The 21426-nt window shown below is 31.8% G+C and overlaps 1 protein-coding gene across 1 annotated transcript; it reads left to right on the top strand.

Moving 5' to 3' along the window:
• Nucleotides 1-807: 807 nt before the first annotated feature.
• Nucleotides 808-14293, top strand: LOC108460482 (uncharacterized). Its single transcript, XM_017759999.2, has 13 exons — nt 808-1268; nt 1350-1412; nt 1808-2248; nt 3303-3374; nt 3633-3758; nt 3869-4081; nt 4999-5046; nt 10027-10188; nt 10617-10778; nt 11119-11212; nt 11291-11409; nt 11519-11563; nt 13920-14293. Exons 1-13 carry the CDS (start codon nt 945-947, stop codon nt 14151-14153), a joined length of 2103 nt encoding a protein of 700 aa, XP_017615488.1. The 5' UTR covers nt 808-944; the 3' UTR covers nt 14154-14293.
• Nucleotides 14294-21426: the final 7133 nt, after the last annotated feature.

Here is a 21426-nt window from a genome sequence, read left to right as displayed (position 1 = left end):
ACATCCTATACCTCGGATCTAACAATTGGGGTGGACAAAGGGTGTTTACATACATGTCAAGTTTACTAAGAACAAAAAGGTACAAACATTGCGAGTTCGAGAAATATTGACATCATCCTGAAGCAGATGCATGAAATGTAGCTATGAACTTAATCTATGCAAAGAAACAAATCCAACAATGAGTGAACGACTAAGAGCTAGTTTGGCAATGCTTTTGAAAAGTGCTGTGAAAAAGTGTTTTTGAGAAGTACTTTTGAGAAGTGCTTTTGAAAAGTTTAGTTTAAAATTTGAGTGTTTAGCATTGCTGTCAAAAAAGTACTTTTGAGAAATAAAATGTCCATTTTAGACATATTATTATCAAGTAACAAATATGCATTTAAATAATATTTAAATTATTTAATATTATTATATTTTAGTAAGAATATAAAAATTATTATAACTTCTTGTTAATATTTTAATATATAAAATATAAATTTTAAATAATTTTAAATAATAAATATTAATTATTTATAAAATTTAATTAGAATATATAAACTATATTTTAAATATTTAAATATAACTATTAAATATTTGTAATTTGTATTTTAAAAAATATTTTTTATTTTTAATTAATGATTTTAACATATTTGTAACTAAATAGCTAGAAGAAAAGAGAAAATAGAGAAGTGAAAAATAATTAGACACTAAAAATATTTTTAGAAGAGAAAAGTTAAAAATTTTAACAGTTAAAAATTTAAACTAGAAGTAATTTTGAAAAGTAACCGAGAACTGATCCTAATAAGTATTACCCTTAAAACGAAATGGTATACGATTAAGGATAATATCTGAATTATGCCTAAAAAGAAATAACAAGTTTGAACCGGTTAATCATTTCGTAGAAAGATATCTAATAAAAGTTCCTTATCCCCAAGCTGAAGGTGGCACTTGGAATAGTTGCTTTCCCCATGTCGTCTCTGCTTCAATGTCCTTCCAAGCTTCTCTTCCCTTTCCACCATCCTTACTCCAATTCCACTCCCGGCCTCCTCCATCTTCGTCGCCAAACAGTCCCAATCTTCTGTGCCAAGAGAACCGGCAAGCAGAGATACCCTTCTGAGAAGAAGAAACTGAAACTGAAGCAGAAGGAAGCCCCATCCTCCGTCACCGAAAAGTTCCAAGGAATCTGGAGGCTTTCCAAGCTTGCCGTTTCGGTCAAAAACGACCCCGGAAAAGACATTCTCCATATCCATATTGGCTTGCTCCAAGAAATCGCTAAAGTCCTCGAGTTTCCAGTATTTTCTCTTCTCTTTAACCTTTTTTTTATTTATAGAAATATCTTCTCTCCTTTATTTTCTGAATTTGGTTTATTTCAGGTTGCTTCCTTGTTGCCAGAAGAAGCTTTCTCAGTGGTTCGGAAATCTTTTGATGCAAGAAAGGTGAACAATTTGTTTATTACTTTTTAAAAATTAATATTCTGAAAGAAAAAGCACCTCTAAATAATAAATACAGATGTGGAAAATAATATTTTTGAGGAAATTAGAAATAAGCATGTAAACTTTTTTCTTTTGCGTTAGAAATGAATTATTTTAATTTGTATAGAGTAATTGGTACAGATTAACTTGTATAGATTAATTGATTCCTCTGACTGACAAATTTTGAAAATTTATGCATGTTGGAACCTATGTTCATCTCTCTCGAATGTTGCATTTTACCCTTTATTTTCATTGATTACAATTTAGCTTTAGCTGGTTATTATTGGAAGAGGAAGAACATTAACAACAAGAAACGTTGTGTATCCATTTGATTGTCTTGATTTGTTGATGGTTTTCAGGTACTGAAGGAGGCCAAGTTTGTTTATACTGTGGATATGGATGTCAGTAAGCTGCTGAGCCTAGAACCTCGTACATGGGACTTCATTTCCTGGTTGGAGCCAAAAGATGGGCTTATAGAACATATGCCCCGTGAAAGAATTAGTCGTGATTTGACCAGTATAATACGTGATTTTAAAAATAGCAATGGTGCATTGTCAAGAGAACAAGGGCATAACATTGACTCTGGTGAATCACACAAGTGTTCCACAGTGAGAAAACCCAGAATTGCTATTGTGGGTAGTGGTCCATCTGGCTTGTTTGCTTCTTTGGTTCTTGCAGAATTTGGTGCAGATGTTACTTTGATTGAAAGAGGTCAAGCAGTTGAGAGGAGGGGGCGTGACATTGGCGCCTTAGTGGTTCGCCGAATTTTAGAATCAGAAAGCAATTTTTGTTTTGGGGAGGTTATATCTCGTTTCACTTGGTACTTCTGCTATTATTTTTTGCATTGTAACTGCTGATATCATTGTCTCTCATTCTGCAAATTCTGCTGCTTAGATTATGGCTAGCTCTTAATTTAGGCTCTCTGATCCAAGAGATGGTTATTTATAATTGAATTTTATGCAACTGTATGAGCATTCTTATTAATATAAATATAGCTAACTATCTTAGTTAGATCTAAATTGGTGAATCTGCTCAGGAAATATATATATATATATTCTTTTTTTTTTTATTCAGTTTGAGAAATTTCTTGGGCAAGGGAGTAGGAGATACAGTATTCGCATTTAAGGCTTTAGGGTTCTAGTGCCTGTTCAGCCAGGCAACAGAGTGAAGTAACTATGTCAAGGTGTGATATAGATCTCGTTCCCAATATGAAGTTGTTATCTTAGGACAAACAATATTTTAAAGCTCAAGCTTTTAATTTGTCACGCTTTATTCTAGTTGCCCTGGGTTTTATTTTCTTCCTCAATAATACATAGTTACACATTGGAAAGAAAAGTTGATCCTAGGTGCTTAGTGAATAAATCTGATATTTTACGTTGATAGGTATTGTAGGTTTACTACTTGGACTGAGGTCATAAAACCGTGTTTTACATGCTTTTTTTTCAACAAGAGGATTTGTTCTCATTTCTGATTCAGTGCCCTGCTCATAAATGCATTTTGGTGATTGTTATGCGTTTTAGGTTATCTAGATATATAGCATATGACTCTAAGATTACATGTTCATAAAGAATTTAAGAAGCAATTGGCAAAGAATGGCTTGGTTGGTTGGGCATCCTAGTCTTTTACTGTTGCCTGTGAAACTTGCATGGATTATAGAAGAGCACATATCTTGAGCTACCCCCTTTTTCAGAAAGTGCATGTACATGTTAGAGCTTTGAGCTGAGAAATGATCATACTGAGTTTTATATCTGTTTTTGTTTATACCAACTTCAGTTTGTTCTCTGCTGGCTTTGAGATTTTATGTTTTTCTTCATGTTTCACTTTCAAGTCATGTTAAGGACTTATGAATGACAGGGTGGTGCAGGTACATGGAGTGATGGAAAACTGGTAACCAGAATTGGACGAAACAGTGACTGTGTTTTGATGGTTAGAGCTATTCCTATAGATATCTCATTTTAATTGCCCACTTCCTCATCTTTTTTTTTCTTTTAAAAAGTTGTCTCCAAATTTGTATTCTTAAATGTCTCTTTTCTTTTTGTAGTACAGTTTTTTTCTCTCCTGGGATGATATTCAATTTTCATTTGCATGCTGTCCGTATTTGCTAATATGATTTTTTTTTTCTCCTTCACATTGCATTGTGCATTAGTCACAGAATAGATTGACTGACAAATAGTTTTATCTCAGATCATGAACACTTTGGTTCACTTTGGTGCTCCAAAAAGTATATTGGTTGATGGAAAGCCTCATTTGGGAACCGATAGGCTAGTTCCTTTACTCCGTAACTTCCGCCAACATCTTCAATCATTGGGTGTGAGTCTCATTGTTGCTTCTCTCCTTTTGAAATTATAGTATATATCGGATAAATTCCACTTTGTTAATGTAGATTTGATTCTAATTTTGCTCTTTTTCTTATGCCTTAGGTGGATATCAGGTTTGGAATGAGGGTAGATGATCTGCTCATACAGAATGGACATGTAGTGGGTGTGGAAGTCTCTGATTCAACAAATAAATTGAAGTCAGATTGCAAGAAGTTGGGATTTGATGCGGTTATCCTTGCTGTTGGACATTCTGCACGTGACATATATCAAATTCTTCTTTCTCATAACGTGGATTTGATTCCAAAAGATTTTGCTGTGAGTTCTTCGTTAATTTTTCAACTTTGCTTTGTTAGTATATCATTGCCTGAACATTCATTTCCCTGTGTTTCCACTTGTACCGTACTTATGCTCCCGAGCTTCAACAAACATTGCTTACAGTTAATGTGATGCTAATGCATCAAATCTACTGCTGTGAGCATCATTTTGATAATTGAAATCTGTTGATCTTGCAGTGGCTAAAAAGATGTGATTGTTATATCAAGATATGGGAAGTTTGAATTCAAAGGGTAGCTTGTTTTGTCTTAAAGTAGGGTGTTTTGATGGACCATTCTCTTACGACTACCATTTCTCTTCTTTTACTTATTAAGTTTTACTATAGAACTATTTTTTTTCTTTTACTTCTCCAAATTATACCTATTTAAGTGCAGCATGTTCAAGCAAATTAAAAAAAAAAAATCTAAATATATTCTCAGGTAGGTAAACACAGACATTGAGATGCCTGAAGCATGTCTGAAACACGGTTCTTTTTAAGAGTTTTGGAAGAGTTGTTTGCTGTTTATTTCTCTCTTCCAACCTCAATTGCTTAAAGATATTCTCAGGTATGTAAACACAGACATAAAGAAACATAACACATGTCTAAAACAGTCTTTTAACAGTTTTGGAGAATTGTTGGCTGTTTATTTCTCTCTTTCCAACCCTCAGTTGCTTTTTCTTTTTTCTTTTCTTCCAAGTTCTGATGGTGAGTATGCAATTCGCACCAATGTCTAGTGGAAATTGCATAGTTTATGTTGTCATTTCACAGTGATATTGAGAGCAAGATTCTATTTGTATAATTTCTGGGGTCTGCTTTTGTGCTCTTAGCATTGTCATTCAGAAATGAGTAAAACTTGGTAAAAATGCCTGAGTTTGAGTTCTTCTTGTTATTGATTGTCTCGGTAACTTTCTTGGAACAGGTTGGTTTGCGGGTAGAGCATCCTCAGGAACTAATCAACAACATACAGGTTTTTTACATATTTCTTTCTAATTGTTTTCTGCAAATTAGTTAATAAAAGTTGAGGTTTCTGAATTGTCTATGCTTATAGCTTACTATCTCTTGTCAGTTGCATTCTAATTATATTCCAACAGAAAAATTTACATGGCTATTTATACTAAATACATTAAATCAATAATCTCAATTTTAAGCTAATCTAATCCCTACAAATCAGTAAAGAGATTAGCTGAGATAAGCTGTCAACACTCCCCTTAAATTGGTGCATAGATGTCACATGTGTCCAATTTGCAAACCAAATTATGATAGCTTTTGTTGTTAAGTCCTTTAGTGAACACATCAGCTAATTGCTTGTCAGAGGCTACATTACTTAAGCCCAAGATGCCGACAGTCAACTTTTCTGTGACGAAGTGCTGATCAATTTCTATGTGCTTTGTTTGATCATGTTGTACTAGGTGTTGGGCTATACTGATGGCAGCCTTGTTGTCGCAAAATAAGGATAATTCTCTTTTATTCGACAACTTTAATTCCTCCATAACTTTTAATAACCACAATAGCTCGCAAACATCTTGAGCCATGGTTCTATATTCTGCCTTAACACTTGACCGAGCAACCACACTTTGCTTCTTGCTTCTCCAAGTGACTAACTTTCCTCCCACAAGTGTGCAATATCCAGATGTAGACCTCCTATCATCCAGAGATCCAGCCCAATCTGCATCTGTAAAAGCTTCTATCTGGAGATGACCATGTTTAGAAAAGAGGAGACCTTTTCCTGGGGCAGACTTTAGGTAGCATAGAATGCGAAAGACAGCCTGCATATGAGACTCTCAAGGATCATGCATAATCTGATTTACCAAACTAACTGGATATGCTACGTTAGGTCTAGTGTGTGAGAGATAAATTAGTCTACCAACCAGCCTTTGATATCTTTCTTTATTCACTGGCTCTCCCATTCCAACTTGCAACTTATGATTGCTTTCTATAGGTGATTGTGCGCGTTTGCATCCCATCATACCTGTCTCAATCAAGAGGTCTAGGATGTATTTTCTTTGATTTGACAACTTCAATTCCTAGGAAATATTGCAACTTCCCTAGATCTTTTATTTCAAATTCTCAAGCTAAACATTGTTTCAGTCGAGCCATTTCTTCCTCATCGTCTCCTGTCATTACTTTGTCATCAACATATACAACCCTTGTGATATTTCTTGAAAATGGTATAATCAGCATTGCTTTGTTGATAATCAAAGTGATCACAACTTTGCGGAATCTGTCAAACCATGCTCTGGGAGATAGTTTCAATCCATACAAGGCTTTCTTCAATATGCATATTTTCCCTTGTGTTTTTGCATCATCAAATCCAGGAGGAATCTCCATATATACTTCCTCTTCTAAGTCTCCATGTAGGAATGCATTCTTCACATCAAATTATTGTAGGCTCTAGTCAAGGTTGGTTGCACGAGATAATAAAATTCTGATGGTATTCATTTTGGCAACAGGGGCAAACGTCTCTTGATAGTCTACTCCATAAGTTTGAGTGAAGTCTTTAGCAATCAAACTGGCTTTGTACCTTTCAATCGAATCATCAAACTTGTGTTTAACAGTAAACACCCATTTGCATCCTACCAAATTCTTTTCTACTAGAAGAATTACTAGCTCCCAAGTCTCATTCTTTGCTAGTGCCTTCATTTCTTCAACCATGGCTTCTTTCCACTTGGGATTTTCAAATGCTTCACGCCAATCCTGTGGAATAGACACAAAAGACAAGGCAAAGGCATTATAGGTAGGGGACAAAGAGTCATAAGAGATAGAGTTTGACATAGGGTGTCTAGTACAGGATCTAACACCTTTTCTTTGGGCAATAGGTTTATCTAAATCATTAAGAAGGTAACTCACCAGAAGAGGAAGATTCTTGGCACATAGTAGGTTGCATGATGACTTCTTCTATTTTAAGCCTTCTTGAATAGTTATTTAAATCTGGTTTGTCCAAACGCCCTACAATCTCCTTTTGAACAGTAGTCTCCCCTTGAGCAGTAACTTTCCCTTGAACAATGGTGCTTTCTGGAATAAGGTTTTCAATAGTTATTGAGCCAGGTATCACTTCTTCTCTCTCATTGTTCTCCCCCTGAAGAGGTAATTGTCATACCATAATAGGGCTCGGTTTCTCTGAATGTAACATCCATACTAACGAAAGTTCTTCGTGAAGGAGGATGATAACACTTATAACCTTTCTGTTGGAGAATACCCAATGAACACGCATTTAAGGGCTCATAGATCTAATTTTTTGCTTTCCGATCATGGACATAACAGACACATCCAAATATCCTAGGAGGAACAAAATTTTTACCTTGTAAAGTTTCCAAGGGACTTGAAATTAAGGGTTCTGTAAGGTGGGTGGCTACAAGAATTGTATCCCCCAAAATGGTTTTGGAAGCTTCATGGAAAACATAAGAGATCTAACGACTTCTAGCAAATTGCCTGTTTTTCCTTTCAGCAACCCCATTCTGTGAACTAGTATCGGGACAAGTTTGATAAATTATCCCATAAGATTCCAAATAGGTATAAAAATTGTACTTTGTACCATTTTCAGTTCTAAAAAACTGTATCTTAGCATAAAATTGAGTGCACACTATTTTATGAAAAGATTGGAACCATTTAAACACATCATTTTTCAATTTTAGCAAATACACCCAAGTCATCCTAGTGCAACAATCAATAAAAGTAACAAACCACCAATTACCAGATAATGACGTATGTCGAGTTCGTCCCTAAACATCAGAATGAATAGTCATAAAATGAATATTACTTCTATTATTTCTCAAAGGATAAGAATTTTTAGTGTGTTTAGCAAACTCACAAGCTTCACAAAACAATGAATCAAATCGAGTCTTTGAAAATAATCCGGGATAGAACTTTTTCATAACAAAGAATGATAGGTGTCCTAACTGCTTATGCCACTGCATTATTTCTTGGTTGATAACCTTATTATTTCCAAAACAGGCTTGGACAGATTCACTGCTACTCTCCAACATATATAAGCCATCATGCAATCTATCATTGTCAATCTTCTTCCCTGTTTGAAGGTCCTGGAATACACAATGATTAGGAAAAAACTTAATTTTACAGTTTAAGGTATTTGTGATGGCACTAACAGATAAAAGGTTAACCGAAAAATGTGGAACATGTAATACAGAGGATAGTTTAATATTGGGTGTACAGTTGATAGAAATTGATCCAGTTATAGAAGTAAAGACCCATCAGTTATCATGACACTTTCTTTTGTTTGACTTGGGAAGTAGTTTAAAGAACTTTTAGAGGAACCTACCATGTGTCTATTCGCGCTAGAATCAATAATCTATGAGTCAGTATTAATATAAGTATTAAAAACATTACCTGACTTCACAAAATTGGATGTTGGATTCGAGGGGTTATCATAAATAATAAATTTTTTGAATTCTGTCATTTTTTTTCTCAAAAACAAAATGCACCACAAGAGCCAATAGCAGTAATGAAAACAAAGCTAACGATGGTGGTCGGAGAATCAAACTCGATGGATGTGAGCTGCACGCGCCGGAGTGTGAGCAAGTACGCTGAAGATGTGGTTGGCGCGTGAGAGCCACGCGTAGGGAGTTTGGTCACTGGATTTTGAGGTTTCGTCGGAGATGAGACTGTGACTCTATTGAAGGGGGCGGTGAGCAAAAAAATAAAATGCCAAAAAATGAAGAGTACCAAATTGGATTTTCTAGGGTTTGGGGATTTTAAAAAAAGTAGGCTCCCTAAATCTGGATTCTCAAGGTCTTGATACCCTCTTGTATATTCCAACAGAAAAATTTACATGGCTATTCATACTAAAAGAGTAGGCCTAACTAAGGAAACATAATTAATACATTAAATCAATAATCCTAATGTTAAGCTAATCTAATCCTAAAAATCAGTAATGAGATTAGCTGAGATAAGCTGTAACAGGTACTTCAATCTTTATCATTATCTAAGGTTTGTTGTCACACTGTTGAGTCTGAGAAGAGAATGAAATGGTGGTGATCATTTTCATTCTCAATAATGTAGTTTTTTAGATGCATGCAGTTTTACTTTTCCTTCTTAATCTGGTAAATGGTATTCATTATATTTAAGATAAATTTTTTGGTCCATAGTCTAGCTTGGCTGTAAAAGAATTTCTTCAACATGATGCATGTTATTGTGTTATAAGACATGGAAGATGAGAGAAAATGATGTATTTTACTACTGATTTAAAAGAGTATTTATACATAGATGAGAAATCTGTACTCTACATAGATGAGAAATCTGTACAAGGAAATAATAAAATAATATTAATCTATTTGATTCCTAAGAATCTGTTAATCTATCCCTACAATCATGTCTGCAGCTATTATCTAATCAAATTACAGTCTGTAACATATTGCAAGTTTTAGGAATCTCATAAATCATTTCTTACATATATGAACTTTGAAAATGGTGAAGATCAACATTGTACTTCTTGAAGGGTAGTATTTTGAATGAAATGGAACGGCTAGGTTCTTTCACTCCTTTCTGTTTCTCTATTTTCTTTCTTCATATCATGCTTTGTCCTTTAACATGTGCTCCATTTTTCTAAGAAATATTAAATTTCAACATAAGCTTAAAAAATTCTTACCATTGTAGAGATTTTGATGTTCAAATTTAAAGCTTATTTTCCCAATGTTACTGCTTCAATCATGCATCAAATTATCATACGGCTTCATTTTGCCTCAGATTTTAGGTAATCTTGATGATTTGTTGAGGCAGTTCCCCTTTAATATATGACTTCTTATGAATCAGAATAGACGAGTGAAATTTAGTTTTTCATTGCAAACAAACCATTTGATAGTTTATTTATAAAGTTTATGAAGAAAGAATGCAGATATGAATAAACATAAAATAACACACTGTAACAATGTGAAGTCTCTTGCTTATAAAATTGTTGCTATATTTCTAAAATCCTAACTGTTCATGTGGACAGTATTCTGCATTGGCCAATGAAGTTTGCAGTGGACGTGGGAAGGTACCAGTTGCAGATTATAAGGTTGTACAGTATGTTAATGACAAGGACAAGAATTCACCACTCAAGTCGGAATCTACAAATCGTAGTTGTTATTCTTTCTGCATGTGCCCTGGTGGGCAGGTATGTTTTTCATTTTGTTTATCCAATTTGCAATGTACATTTTGATTATTTTTAACACTCTATTAGTGATGATAATTTTGCTTCTTATCTTACCTGGCAACCTCTACTGTGCAATTTTTCCTCCTTAACTAATGAATGTCTCTATTTGCGAAGAACATAATTGATGCCATTCCTTTTTTTTTTTTTTTTTTGTAATTTGCACATATATATGTATATACCCAAAATCTAACCATACTTCCTACACATGACTACGTTAACATGTGTTAAGTTTAAAATAAGTTGATGGATGAAAGTTACAAGAATGTCATACAAGCTGTAGCTAATTTATCAGAAGGAATTTTCATGAAATTGTATTAGGATGTCATCATAAATATTAGAAAAATCTCTGGAGAATCTGCAGTTGGTATCACTTATATTTGGAGTTGCAGGTTGTTCTCACTAGTACAAGCCCATCAGAGATCTGTATCAATGGGATGTCATTTTCTCGCCGTGCATCTAGGTGGGCAAATGCTGCCCTTGTTGTGACTGTTTCAACAAAGGATTTTAATGCATTGAATTTCCACGGACCCCTTGCTGGGGTTGAATTTCAGGTAGACTTTCTGTTCTCATCTTTTTTATTCGAAGGGAATCAAGGTACTGTAGGACTTACCATAGTGACTTCCGCATAGGTATAATTTTCTGCTAGACTTAAAATGGTTTTTTCTTTGGCCAGTGGACTTACAGGGGTTAAGAGCAGCTTTATATCAGAATCTTCTTACACCCCTATGGGGAATTTTATTCTTCCATGAATTATAGAGTACAATAACTTCATAATCTTTGTTGAGTTACCTTTCACCTGCTTGCAGTTTGTGATTTCCAAAAGATTATGTCATAAAAATATCCAGGTTTTACTAAAACACTTTAAATCCATTTTATTATTTCATAATTCAGAGGGAATTTGAGCGAAGAGCAGCCATAATGGGTGGGGGAAATTTTGTGGTGCCTGTGCAGACTGTTTCTGATTTTTTGGATAATAAAGTATCAGGTAACATTTTTTTTATCGGTTCCAGCATGCCTTTTGCTTTTACTTTTCACCTAGCTAAGACTTACCTTATTTTATCAGTAACATCTATGCCGTCATCAAGCTACCGCCTAGGAGTGAAGGCAGCAAGTCTCCATGAATTGTTCCCAATTTATATGACAGATGCTTTACGCTATTCTATTGCAATGTTTGATAAAGAGGTCTTTTATATTTCCCTAATAAGAATCACCTCGCAACTTCAATTCTTTTTACTAATATCCAAGCTAAACTTAAGAAGCTTTCTTTTTCTCCAACCTATGGAACTTTCAGCTACCTGGATTTATCTCGAAGGAGGCCCTTCTTCACGGAGTTGAGGTAGCCAATTTTTTACTACACTTTCCTTTCCTCCTTTTCTTTTTTTCATTTTAATTTTGATAATGAAACTATACTTCTCTTTTTATATTTAATATTTTTTTATTGCATTTGTTATTAGATTGGATTTTGCTTCTCATACTTCCTAAGCTCATTTTTTAATTTGTCTATGATATATTTTATAAATGAATAATTGTCTCTTCATGCAAATTAATGCCCGTAATCTCAAACTGGTTGGCGTTTTCTATATGAATTTTCTCCCCATTTGGCCAGTCCAATACCATGTTTTCTGGCTCTTTGCAACATGTTCATTAAATTAAACCTTGGTCACAATATCATTCCATAACATTTTCAACCCCCCCGCCCCGCCCAAAAAAACCAAACCAAAAAGGAAAAAAATCCACACACGCTAGAGTGCATACAACTAGAACAGTTAGTGAATGTAATGTTGTTGATCTCGATAAGTTTTCTTTAAGCATTTCACATATCTTTAGTGGATTTAAAAAAAAAAATCTTAAATCAAACAAAGAACAGAAAAATTTTTTAAAGATAACGTAGAGGGAGAAGAGTTCTTAGTAGGAAAGCTTGTAAGCTGACACACTAAGTGTATCTTTGGACACCATAGAGTAATTAGATGAAAGTTTAATTACTAGAGTAATAATTACCCTCTCTTGAAATCACTTAAAATTCTAATTTTCAATACGTGTTTGACTAATAGAGTGTAATTATATCTTAATTCTATATGTTATGTTTGGTAGTATAAATAGTAATTATACAACATAATTTTAAATTCTAAAAGATATTAATTATTATAAAATTATCATTAATATGTAGCAAAAATTCTCTCACTCAATAACAAAATCTAAAATCAAACAGTTGTATATAATATGTTAGTTCAAAAAGTATTAAAAATACGGTTAGTTCAAAAAGTATTAAAAATATTGTTAATATTAAGATTGACAAGAAAAATAAACAACTTAGGCAATTTTATCTAATTACTGTAGCATTCCATGTTGAGTTATTCTCTGTAACATTAAATATGTACTCATTATTATCATCGATGGATCTTTGACCAAGTGTAAATAATTAATAATAAATACTATGTAATTTAATTAAATGTAGTATAAATATTTTTAATAAATACAGTGTAATTTAGTTAATCATTTAGTAGGTCAAAATATATAAGAAATTATCTCTCATCAATAAAAATTTCAAATTATGTAAACAAGATTAGTAAGTCAAAATATATAAGAAATTATCTTTCATCAATAAAAATTTCAAATTATGTAAACAAGATTAGTAAAATAACATATAATCATATTTTAAAAAACAATATATATATATATTCTAAAATTAAAATAATATTATTGTATAAAATTACCTTTTTAAACTTAACTCATGTACGAGCGTATTTGAAAAGCCATAGGGTAGGTACTACAATTCTCACGCTCTCCCTAAAAATTGGAGAGTGTAATTGGGGTGCTCTAATTAAATCTAATTCAGTGAGACTCAATAATTATAGTGCCTACCCAAACATGCAATAGTGTGTAATTACTAGCAAGTACTACATACAAATCAATTTCCAGATGGCTTTTTAAATGCACTCTAAATTTCCATTCAGAGCATCTATCGTGAAAAGAATAGTAGAAAGAATAGAGGATAGTGAAAAGAAAGTTATTTTCTTCAATAAATTGTGTAAACAGCCTTAAGTTCTTTGGCAAACTTCCCTATATGCTGCTTGATTTGAGCAGTTGTAGGATTGGCCTTCAAAGGTGGAGTATCGTCTTTGTCTCCACCACTCCCAATAAGTCATAAGCTGCAGCTAATGCTTGATGTTCACAACCAAATACAATAGTTTTCTAGTGTTTGTAATGTTTGGTGGCATTTGGTAAAAGTTTTCCTGCTTGTTTCTCTCGGAAAACACTTCCTATGTTTACTCAAATAAGACTAATATAGCTCTGATATTAGTTGTTGGATGTTGATCTAAAATCAACCAAGAACTCTAAGAGCAAGAGATGGAATAGTTTTCGGTGGGAATGTTACAAGCTCAAATACACTGAATTTCCATTCAAAGCATCTATTTAGTACGAAGTTAGGCTTGTACATTAAGCTGTTGCCTGATGTACAACACCTAAGTCAATACTATATCCACTAGTTTACTTTGCCATGTTGTGCAATCCAAGTATGGATGTTCGACACTCCAAGCTTTGAGAAAATTGATCAACAATTTCTCTTGTTCATTTGTGCTCCTTTTACGTGGTAATTAACATGTTATTTTAGGACAATATTCAATTGAATTGCAGCTTATAACTTTAATTGTCTTGTTCGCCATTCTCTAAAATTTTGTTCTTTCTTTCAGACTAGAACTAGCTCTCCCATTCAGATTCCACGTGACAGTGACACCTACGAGAGCATGTCTTTAAGAGGGCTCTACCCAGTTGGTGAAGGAGCAGGTTATGCTGGTGGGATTGTAAGTGCGGCAGTTGATGGCATGTATAGCGGTTTCTCCGTGGCACAAAAACTTGGTTTGTTTCATGGTGACATAGAGTCAGTTTTAGGAAAGGCTCAGAGTGCTGGAATGGTGAAGTACTAGAACGGATTTATTGCGTTTGATTTTATAACGAATGGTTTCAGATGAGTACATGCTCCATTATCATTGTAAAGCTCTACAAAATTGAGGAGGATGACGAGGGGACTTCAAATGCAACTCCAGTTTTGTTTCATAAAATTAAAGTTCGTAAAGTGGTTATTATCGTTTATGCTTAACTCATTTTTATGCATGTGCAGCTAGATGAAAGGGTAAGATTCTCCATACAAATCCATTCTAATGTACGAAAGGTTTCCTTTGAGCTTCAGTCTGACATAGCTGTGCCTTTTCACCTTGTTGATCTTGAGCCTGTTCAAGGGATTTTTTTTTTCTTTTTTTCCCTCGTTAAACCGAATCTCAACGACAGCCATGGAAGAGCAAAAAGAAGTCTAGAGCTGCTAAACTACCCAAAGATGCTTTGTTTTCTACTTTCATAATTAGAGGTCATTGATGGAACCGGAAATACTAGGAAAGTCGAAGTCATGCAGGTCATAGATTTTAAAAATTTGATGTGGTAGTGTTATGTTAGTAAAAATTTTAAAAATTCAAAAATAAAAATTATTATAAAATAATAATTCAATAATGAATTTAAACAAATGGATGTTAAAGTTAATTTGAAATTTAGACACCTATTTGTTTAAATTTATTTTGTAATTATAAAATGATTAGAAATAAAATTTCTTTTAGAAATTATAAAAAACATAAAAAATCATTAAAAGTTATAAAAAAATGAAATTTACAATTAGACTATAATCTTGTTAAAAAAATCATTTACTTCAGTTTGAAAGGATTCAGTCTATATTTTAAATTTTATTTAGCTTCTTATATTGGTATGTGTACTTACATGTCATTAAATTATATTTACATTTTACATTCTTATATTTCAATAGGAAATGTTGTATCCTAATTTGAAATATATTATATGAAAAATTAATTGATTTGAAATATCAAAGAACATGTTTGTTAGGTAATCACTCTTGCGAATATGTTTTTGAAGGAAGAAATAAATAAACATACAAGAGACGGAATGTAATCTCTTTTGGTTGTTTATTTTTATTAACTCATCGAATATATATGGAAAAGATGCAATTTTTATTTTTATTATGATTTCTATATATTTCTATATTTTTTTATGATTTTAATTAACTTTATTAATTTTTCTATATTTTTATAATTTTATGATTTTTATTTTAATTAATTTTAATTATTTTTATAAATTCTCTCTCTCTCTATATATATTATAAATCCAAAATGAATATGGATAAAGATGTCCAAATTTAAATATACATGTGCAACTATTTGTTTAGATTCATCTGGATTTATTTTTAAAATAAATTTATTTTTTAAAATTTAAATTTTTTATTTCTATTGATGTGATAATTTTGTAATAGTCATGCTAGCCATTGGTGTTGATGTAGATTGCCTCGTCAAAATTTATTACCTAACATGGGTTTGTTAATGGCCACATCGGCATAGCTATTTGTTTTTAATAATCAATGTTGGATAAAAGGTTTCATTGGTCAAATTTGTCAATTCAAGGCTTAATTGGGACAAAAATTGGAAGGGTTATTATTGATTTTTAAATGAAAAATCTTGAGAACTTTTATACCATTAAACTAAAATTAAGCCTAAAAAATTATATTTAAAATTTCTAATTTTAAAATATATATTATAAATAAAAATGCAACATAAACAATTATCCTATTATGAAGATAAAATGCAACATAAACTATTATCCTATTCGATGTTAATATATTTGTCATTTTGCATGCAACCAACTTCAAAAATAGTTTTCCTTAAAAAAAAAAACACCTTAAAACAGAGCCTTTAATTAGCCCAAGAAAAAAGAAATGTCTTCGTAATAGTTGATCATAAATGTTCTTAATATTTTTAATGGAAATATTTTCGGATAGAAAATTTTTTTTTGGCACAAGAGCAAAAACAATAGAAGAACAGGAGAATAGTTAGTGCCAAGGAATAATAGCTCCAGTTGATGTTTGCATTGCTACTCCCCATATGAGGAAGTTTAGCGGATGTATCCTCTTTGTTCTTGTAGTCGAATCTGTTTCAGAAGGATACTAATGTCCTTCCAAACAGGTTTTAGTTTCTACCGGACACCATTTTTCCTAGTAAAGATTTTGTTCCATTTTTTTTGTCAATTTGTAATCACTATTCCCTTTGTAACTTGAGTAGAAATCAATTTAACCATTAGTTATCATAAAAAAGCAGTATATCGTGGAACTTGGAATTTGTATGCAGACAAGATCCTGCAAAAAGAGGGAACGAGTGATCTTAGTCTATAATCCTAATAGCCCCTGCTGATAGACCTGATCTGCTATTAACTAGATAACAGATCCCAATATGCCAACTTACTACCAACCGTCTTGCTGAGTTGTATGAGTTTGTGATCGTCTGCTTGTTGGTATGCCGTCGTTAAAGAGAGCATAAAATGGCTCATACACTACAAGAAAATAGGGCCTTAGCGGCGTTTTTAGTGGCGTTTTGCCAAAAAATGCCGCAAATATTATGCATTAGCAGCGTTTTCAGTAAAACGTTGCAAAAAACTGAGCAATATCGGCGTTTTTAATCCAAACGCCGCTAAAAACTGAGCAATAGCGGCGTTTTTAGTCCAAACGCTACTAAAAGCTCAGAAATAGCGGTGTTTTTGGTTCAAACGCCGCTAAAAACTCAGAAATAGCGGCGTTTATAGTCCAAATGCAGCTAAAAACTGAGAAATAGCGGCATTTTTTTAACAAACGCCGCAAAAAGTTGATATATAGCGCCATTTTTTATCCAAACGCCATAAAAAATTGAGCAGCCATTTTCGAGTACGGTAACCGACACTCATTTCAATTTGATTCGATTTAATTTTCATATTATTTTCTTATTTTTGTTTTGAATTCGATTTTATTTTGATATTTGAAACTGACTTTATAAAAAATATAAACTACACCATTTACTTAGCTATGAGAAAGTTTCATTTTAGTTACTTAATTAAGAAAAGTTACAAATTGATTACTACACTATTTAAAAATTTTCATTTAAGTTATCAAGCTGTTAAAATCGACGCCGTATGGCTTTCTCCAAACCCCTAAACCTTAAACATTAAACCCTAAATTCTAAAAACATATATATATAGACCTTAAACAGTACTAATCCATAAACCCCAAACCCTAAACCCCCAAAAAATATTCACATGGATGTTGATGTGTATATACATGGATATTAATGTAAAAGCTTATGTTTGTAATAAATTGCGGAAGCAATACTTAGTATTGATTAAATTTATTTTTGGGTTTAGTGTTTAATATGTAAGGTTTAAGGTCTACAATTTAGGTTTTTTATGGTTTAGGGTTTAATGGTCATTATGTTAAGTTTATGGTTTGTTATTTTGGATTTGGGGTTTAGTTTTTTAAAATTTGTTGTTTGTGGTTTATTATTTAGGGTTTAAGAGGTCTTAGCTAGTACATGTTTAGAGTATTATATATGGTTTTAAGGTAAGGAGTATTGATAAAAATGAGAAAAAATCAAATTACTTTAGGGTTTAAACAAGCAATAAGAATCTAAAGCGTTTATGATTACGGATTTAGGGTACATGGAATTAGGGTTTAGGGTATTGGGTATCGGGTTTACAAATTAAATATATTGTTAGAAGCAAAACAAAAATTAATTTAAAGCAATTTAATAAATAATTAAACTATAAAAATTTATTACTATTGAATGTATTAGTGGAGTTTTAGACAAAAACGACGCAAACAAGCATATTACTTTAAACTAAACGGCATTGTTTGTTTAGAGGGATTAGCGGCGCTAATACAAAAAACGCCGCAATAGAGTAACATTAGCGGCGTTTATTTGAAAACGCCGCAAAATTCATATTTTTATTAATTAAAACGACGCCATTTTACTATGCATCTTTAGCGGCACAAGGGTGCCAAACGCCGGAATTTTTGAAACAATGTTAAACTGTCCCGTTTTGTCATGTTTCTTTGGCGGCATTTTTGAAAAACGCCGCAAAAAAAAATGTACATTAACTGAAACGTTTCCGTTTTGAGATGCATTTAGCGGCGCTAGTATGGAAACGCCACAATAGATTAGAATTAGCAAAACGTTGCAAAAAAAAATTTATAATAGTTAAAACGTCGCCGTTTTAGTGTGCAGTTAAGTGGGTTTAGCGGCGATTTTTAGAAACGCCACAAAAGGTCCAATTCTTTTAGCAAAATATGGTCGTTTTCCTCTCTTTCATTTTATCCTATTGCCTTGCCCGATACTTAGCCATTCCCCCCCTTCCAATTCCACAAATTTCCTAATCCCTAAATTTTCCCTAAAATCCATAGCCATCTACTACTGAAGACGTCGGCCGAACCACCTACTAATCGTCGTCTGCTGTACTCTCTGCTGCATCACCATCTCCGTCGCCCTCCTCTGCCACAAGCAATCAGTAAATATAGATTTAAATTTGTTTCAATTTTTTGCAAATTGGGTGTTCTAAAGTTTGTTTAGCTTGAAAGCTTGTTTCCTTAGTGACCTTCATGGTAAGGCCTCTTTATTGCTTGAGGACCTTGATCTTAGTAGCAACAAGTTACAAGGGCAATTCCCAATGTAATAAATTAGCCCCTAAGCTCATAATCCCTGTGGTGGATTATAATTTTGACTTTGCTCATCTGTTTAGGGCCTTCGTACAAGTAAGAGTAGAGAATTTCTGAATCAAGTGAATTGCTCCGTTGAGATTAATGCAAGGAGTTTCCAGATGTCTCTCCGCTTTTGAGTGAGAATTTTCCTTCGAGGGTGGAGGCAATTTGATTCTGCAAATAATTTGGTTGAACCCAATTCATTGATATTAATAGAATGTCACTTTGGTTCAACAATTTTTGGGTTTGTTTAATTGGTGTTGTGTTTTTTTTTTCTTTAAGATTTGAGTTGCTCTTGTAGGATTAGTGAAAGACAAAATTATAAATGATTTTTTTAGATGCTTGTTTTGGTAAAATTGTTTATAGCAATTATACTTCTAAGTAAAAGTTGTAGGGTTAGCTTGAGCTCAAGTAATTATGTTTGAATCTGTCAAATGATCATGACTGTTTGGTATTTTTTGACATGTCTCAATGAAATTTCAACATTATTTTAACCTAACCCTTTTTCCTTAAAAAATTACATTGAGAAATGGTTTTTCTTTATTGTAACAAATATGAATGTGGAAAGTATATGATATGTTAGTTAAGTATGAACTGACCTAAATTATTTATATTAATACTTGTAATGAATATCGTTTATATTACATAAAATTTTAGGATGCTTTTGTCATCGTCCTTTTCAATTTAGTGGATACTCGATTATTTTGTCAATTTTTTTCCCTCCACTTTTGACCATTCAAGGTTGATTTTCTTATTGTATTAAGTGGTTGGTGTTGGTAATGCAAGGTGGATAATTTCATCGTGGTTTGTGTATTAACTTGTGCATTTTTTTTTTGCAATCAATTAGTTGCACTTTTTGAACTTGTAATTTTTCTATTTAAATATTAAGCCAATTTTTTTTATCTTCAAATGCATTTTATCTTCAAATAATTTATAGCTTTTTGGTTTAGAAAATACATTAATGAATCATTTTTTTAACTTATTTAATTCTTGTTTATCCTTAGATTATTTTTTAATTTCATGGTTGTTCATTGTTTGCAGGTGTAATTTAATTTGCTGGAATCGAATTTAATTTGCTGGAATCGACTCTACCATCCAATTTACAATTTTTAAGAGGTATGTATATTTAATTTGCTAAATTTTTATTTGATGTCTCTCCATTGAAATATGCCATGTATTTCATGAGCTAAGTACAAGCTGAGAAACAAGAAAAATGATATAAAAAATATGACAAAAAATCTGTAAATCTAAACTAAAATCATTTCTGTCTGCTTATGAATCAAAGAAGATTCTATCCAAGCAATGGAGGTTAATATTGCTTACAGTTGCAGAGTAGAGACTTGTTATGCTGATTACTCTTAAATTAATGTTAAATTATCTCAAATTTGTAAAGGTCAGCATAGATACCATTAAGGCAGTGACAGATGGTGGCGTGAAGATAAATGCATATATATCTTTTTTCTTTTTGGTTTGAAGTTATAGCTACCATTGTTTGTTTAATTATGTAAAATTGTGGAAAAACTATGTTTTGATTGATGAAGTTCAATTATTTATAAATATTTTCTTTTTGCCATATTTTTTTTCCAAAATCATTTCTGCTCAATTTGTAACCTTTTAATAATATTATACCTCTCTACATGTATGCTTGTCACATGAATTTTTCTATCTAATTTTTTACTATTTTTAATAAATTTAATTATTAGCATAATATGTCCCATCTCCTATACAAACATATAATGTTTATTAAAATTAGTGATATATTTTTAATTATATTTATTATTTTTAATAATGTTTTTAATTATATAAAGTAAAAATATGGTACATATACTTTAATTGTAACTGGAAATTTTATTATATACTTTCTTAAGTTTCTTTGAAATTAAAATTTTTGGAGATGTTAGAACTTAATATATTTAAGCTTTTTTCATCAAATTAATTATTTTGCCTTGAATAATAAAATGCTCTTTCGTTTGTTATCTATTACAAATCAAACTCTTTTATGAAAAAATAATTTTGAGTTAAAGAAACAAAGAAAATTCAATACCTTCTAAGTTATTCTGTTCTAAATATAATTTATTTATATTTTGAATAATAAAATGCTGTTTCTTTTCTCCCATCCCTCAAACCACTGACAAATTGTAACACTTTCCATTCCTTCTTACACTTCCATATATGTCTCTGTTTTAGTTTATTTATATTAAATAATAATATTTAATTATTTTTTATATTCAATTAAAAATTATAACAAATAATTCGGATTAATTTATTTAAATATTATTTAATTAAAATAATTTTTAAAGGAAAATAATATTTATCTTAATGTTAAATATATATCATATCATAACTTACATAACTTACAAAACTTACATAATACATAAATATATAACTTACATAAATTATGTAATACATAAATATATTTCATATCATAATTTACATAACTTACATACCTTACATAAATTTATAGCATATCATAACTTACATAACTTACAAAACTTAACTTACGTAATACATAAATATGCACTTGAAAATCCCACAACTTACCTGAATTAGTTTACATCCATTAGATACTTGATACTTGATATGTATTATCTATTTTAGTAACTGTAATTTATTGTTAACTTTAGACTTCAAGAACAACAAAATGGATA

Source organism: Gossypium arboreum, chromosome 4 (assembly GCF_025698485.1).
Source record: "Gossypium arboreum isolate Shixiya-1 chromosome 4, ASM2569848v2, whole genome shotgun sequence".
Classification (NCBI taxonomy): Eukaryota; Viridiplantae; Streptophyta; class Magnoliopsida; order Malvales; family Malvaceae; genus Gossypium; species Gossypium arboreum.
This window is presented reverse-complemented; position numbering and strand designations above follow the sequence as displayed.

What these genes read in the sequence shown, in the direction of transcription:
- LOC108460482 (XM_017759999.2), top strand. Translation starts at nt 945, where the DNA reads ATGTCGTCTCTGCTTCAATGTCCTTCCAAGCTTCTCTTCCCTTTCCAC. An exon ending in AATCTTTTGATGCAAGAAAG is followed by an intron (nt 1,413 to 1,807) that starts GTGAACAATTTG and finishes GATGGTTTTCAG; the next exon opens with GTACTGAAGGAGGCCAAGTT. An exon ending in TGATTCCAAAAGATTTTGCT is followed by an intron (nt 4,082 to 4,998) that starts GTGAGTTCTTCG and finishes TTCTTGGAACAG; the next exon opens with GTTGGTTTGCGGGTAGAGCA.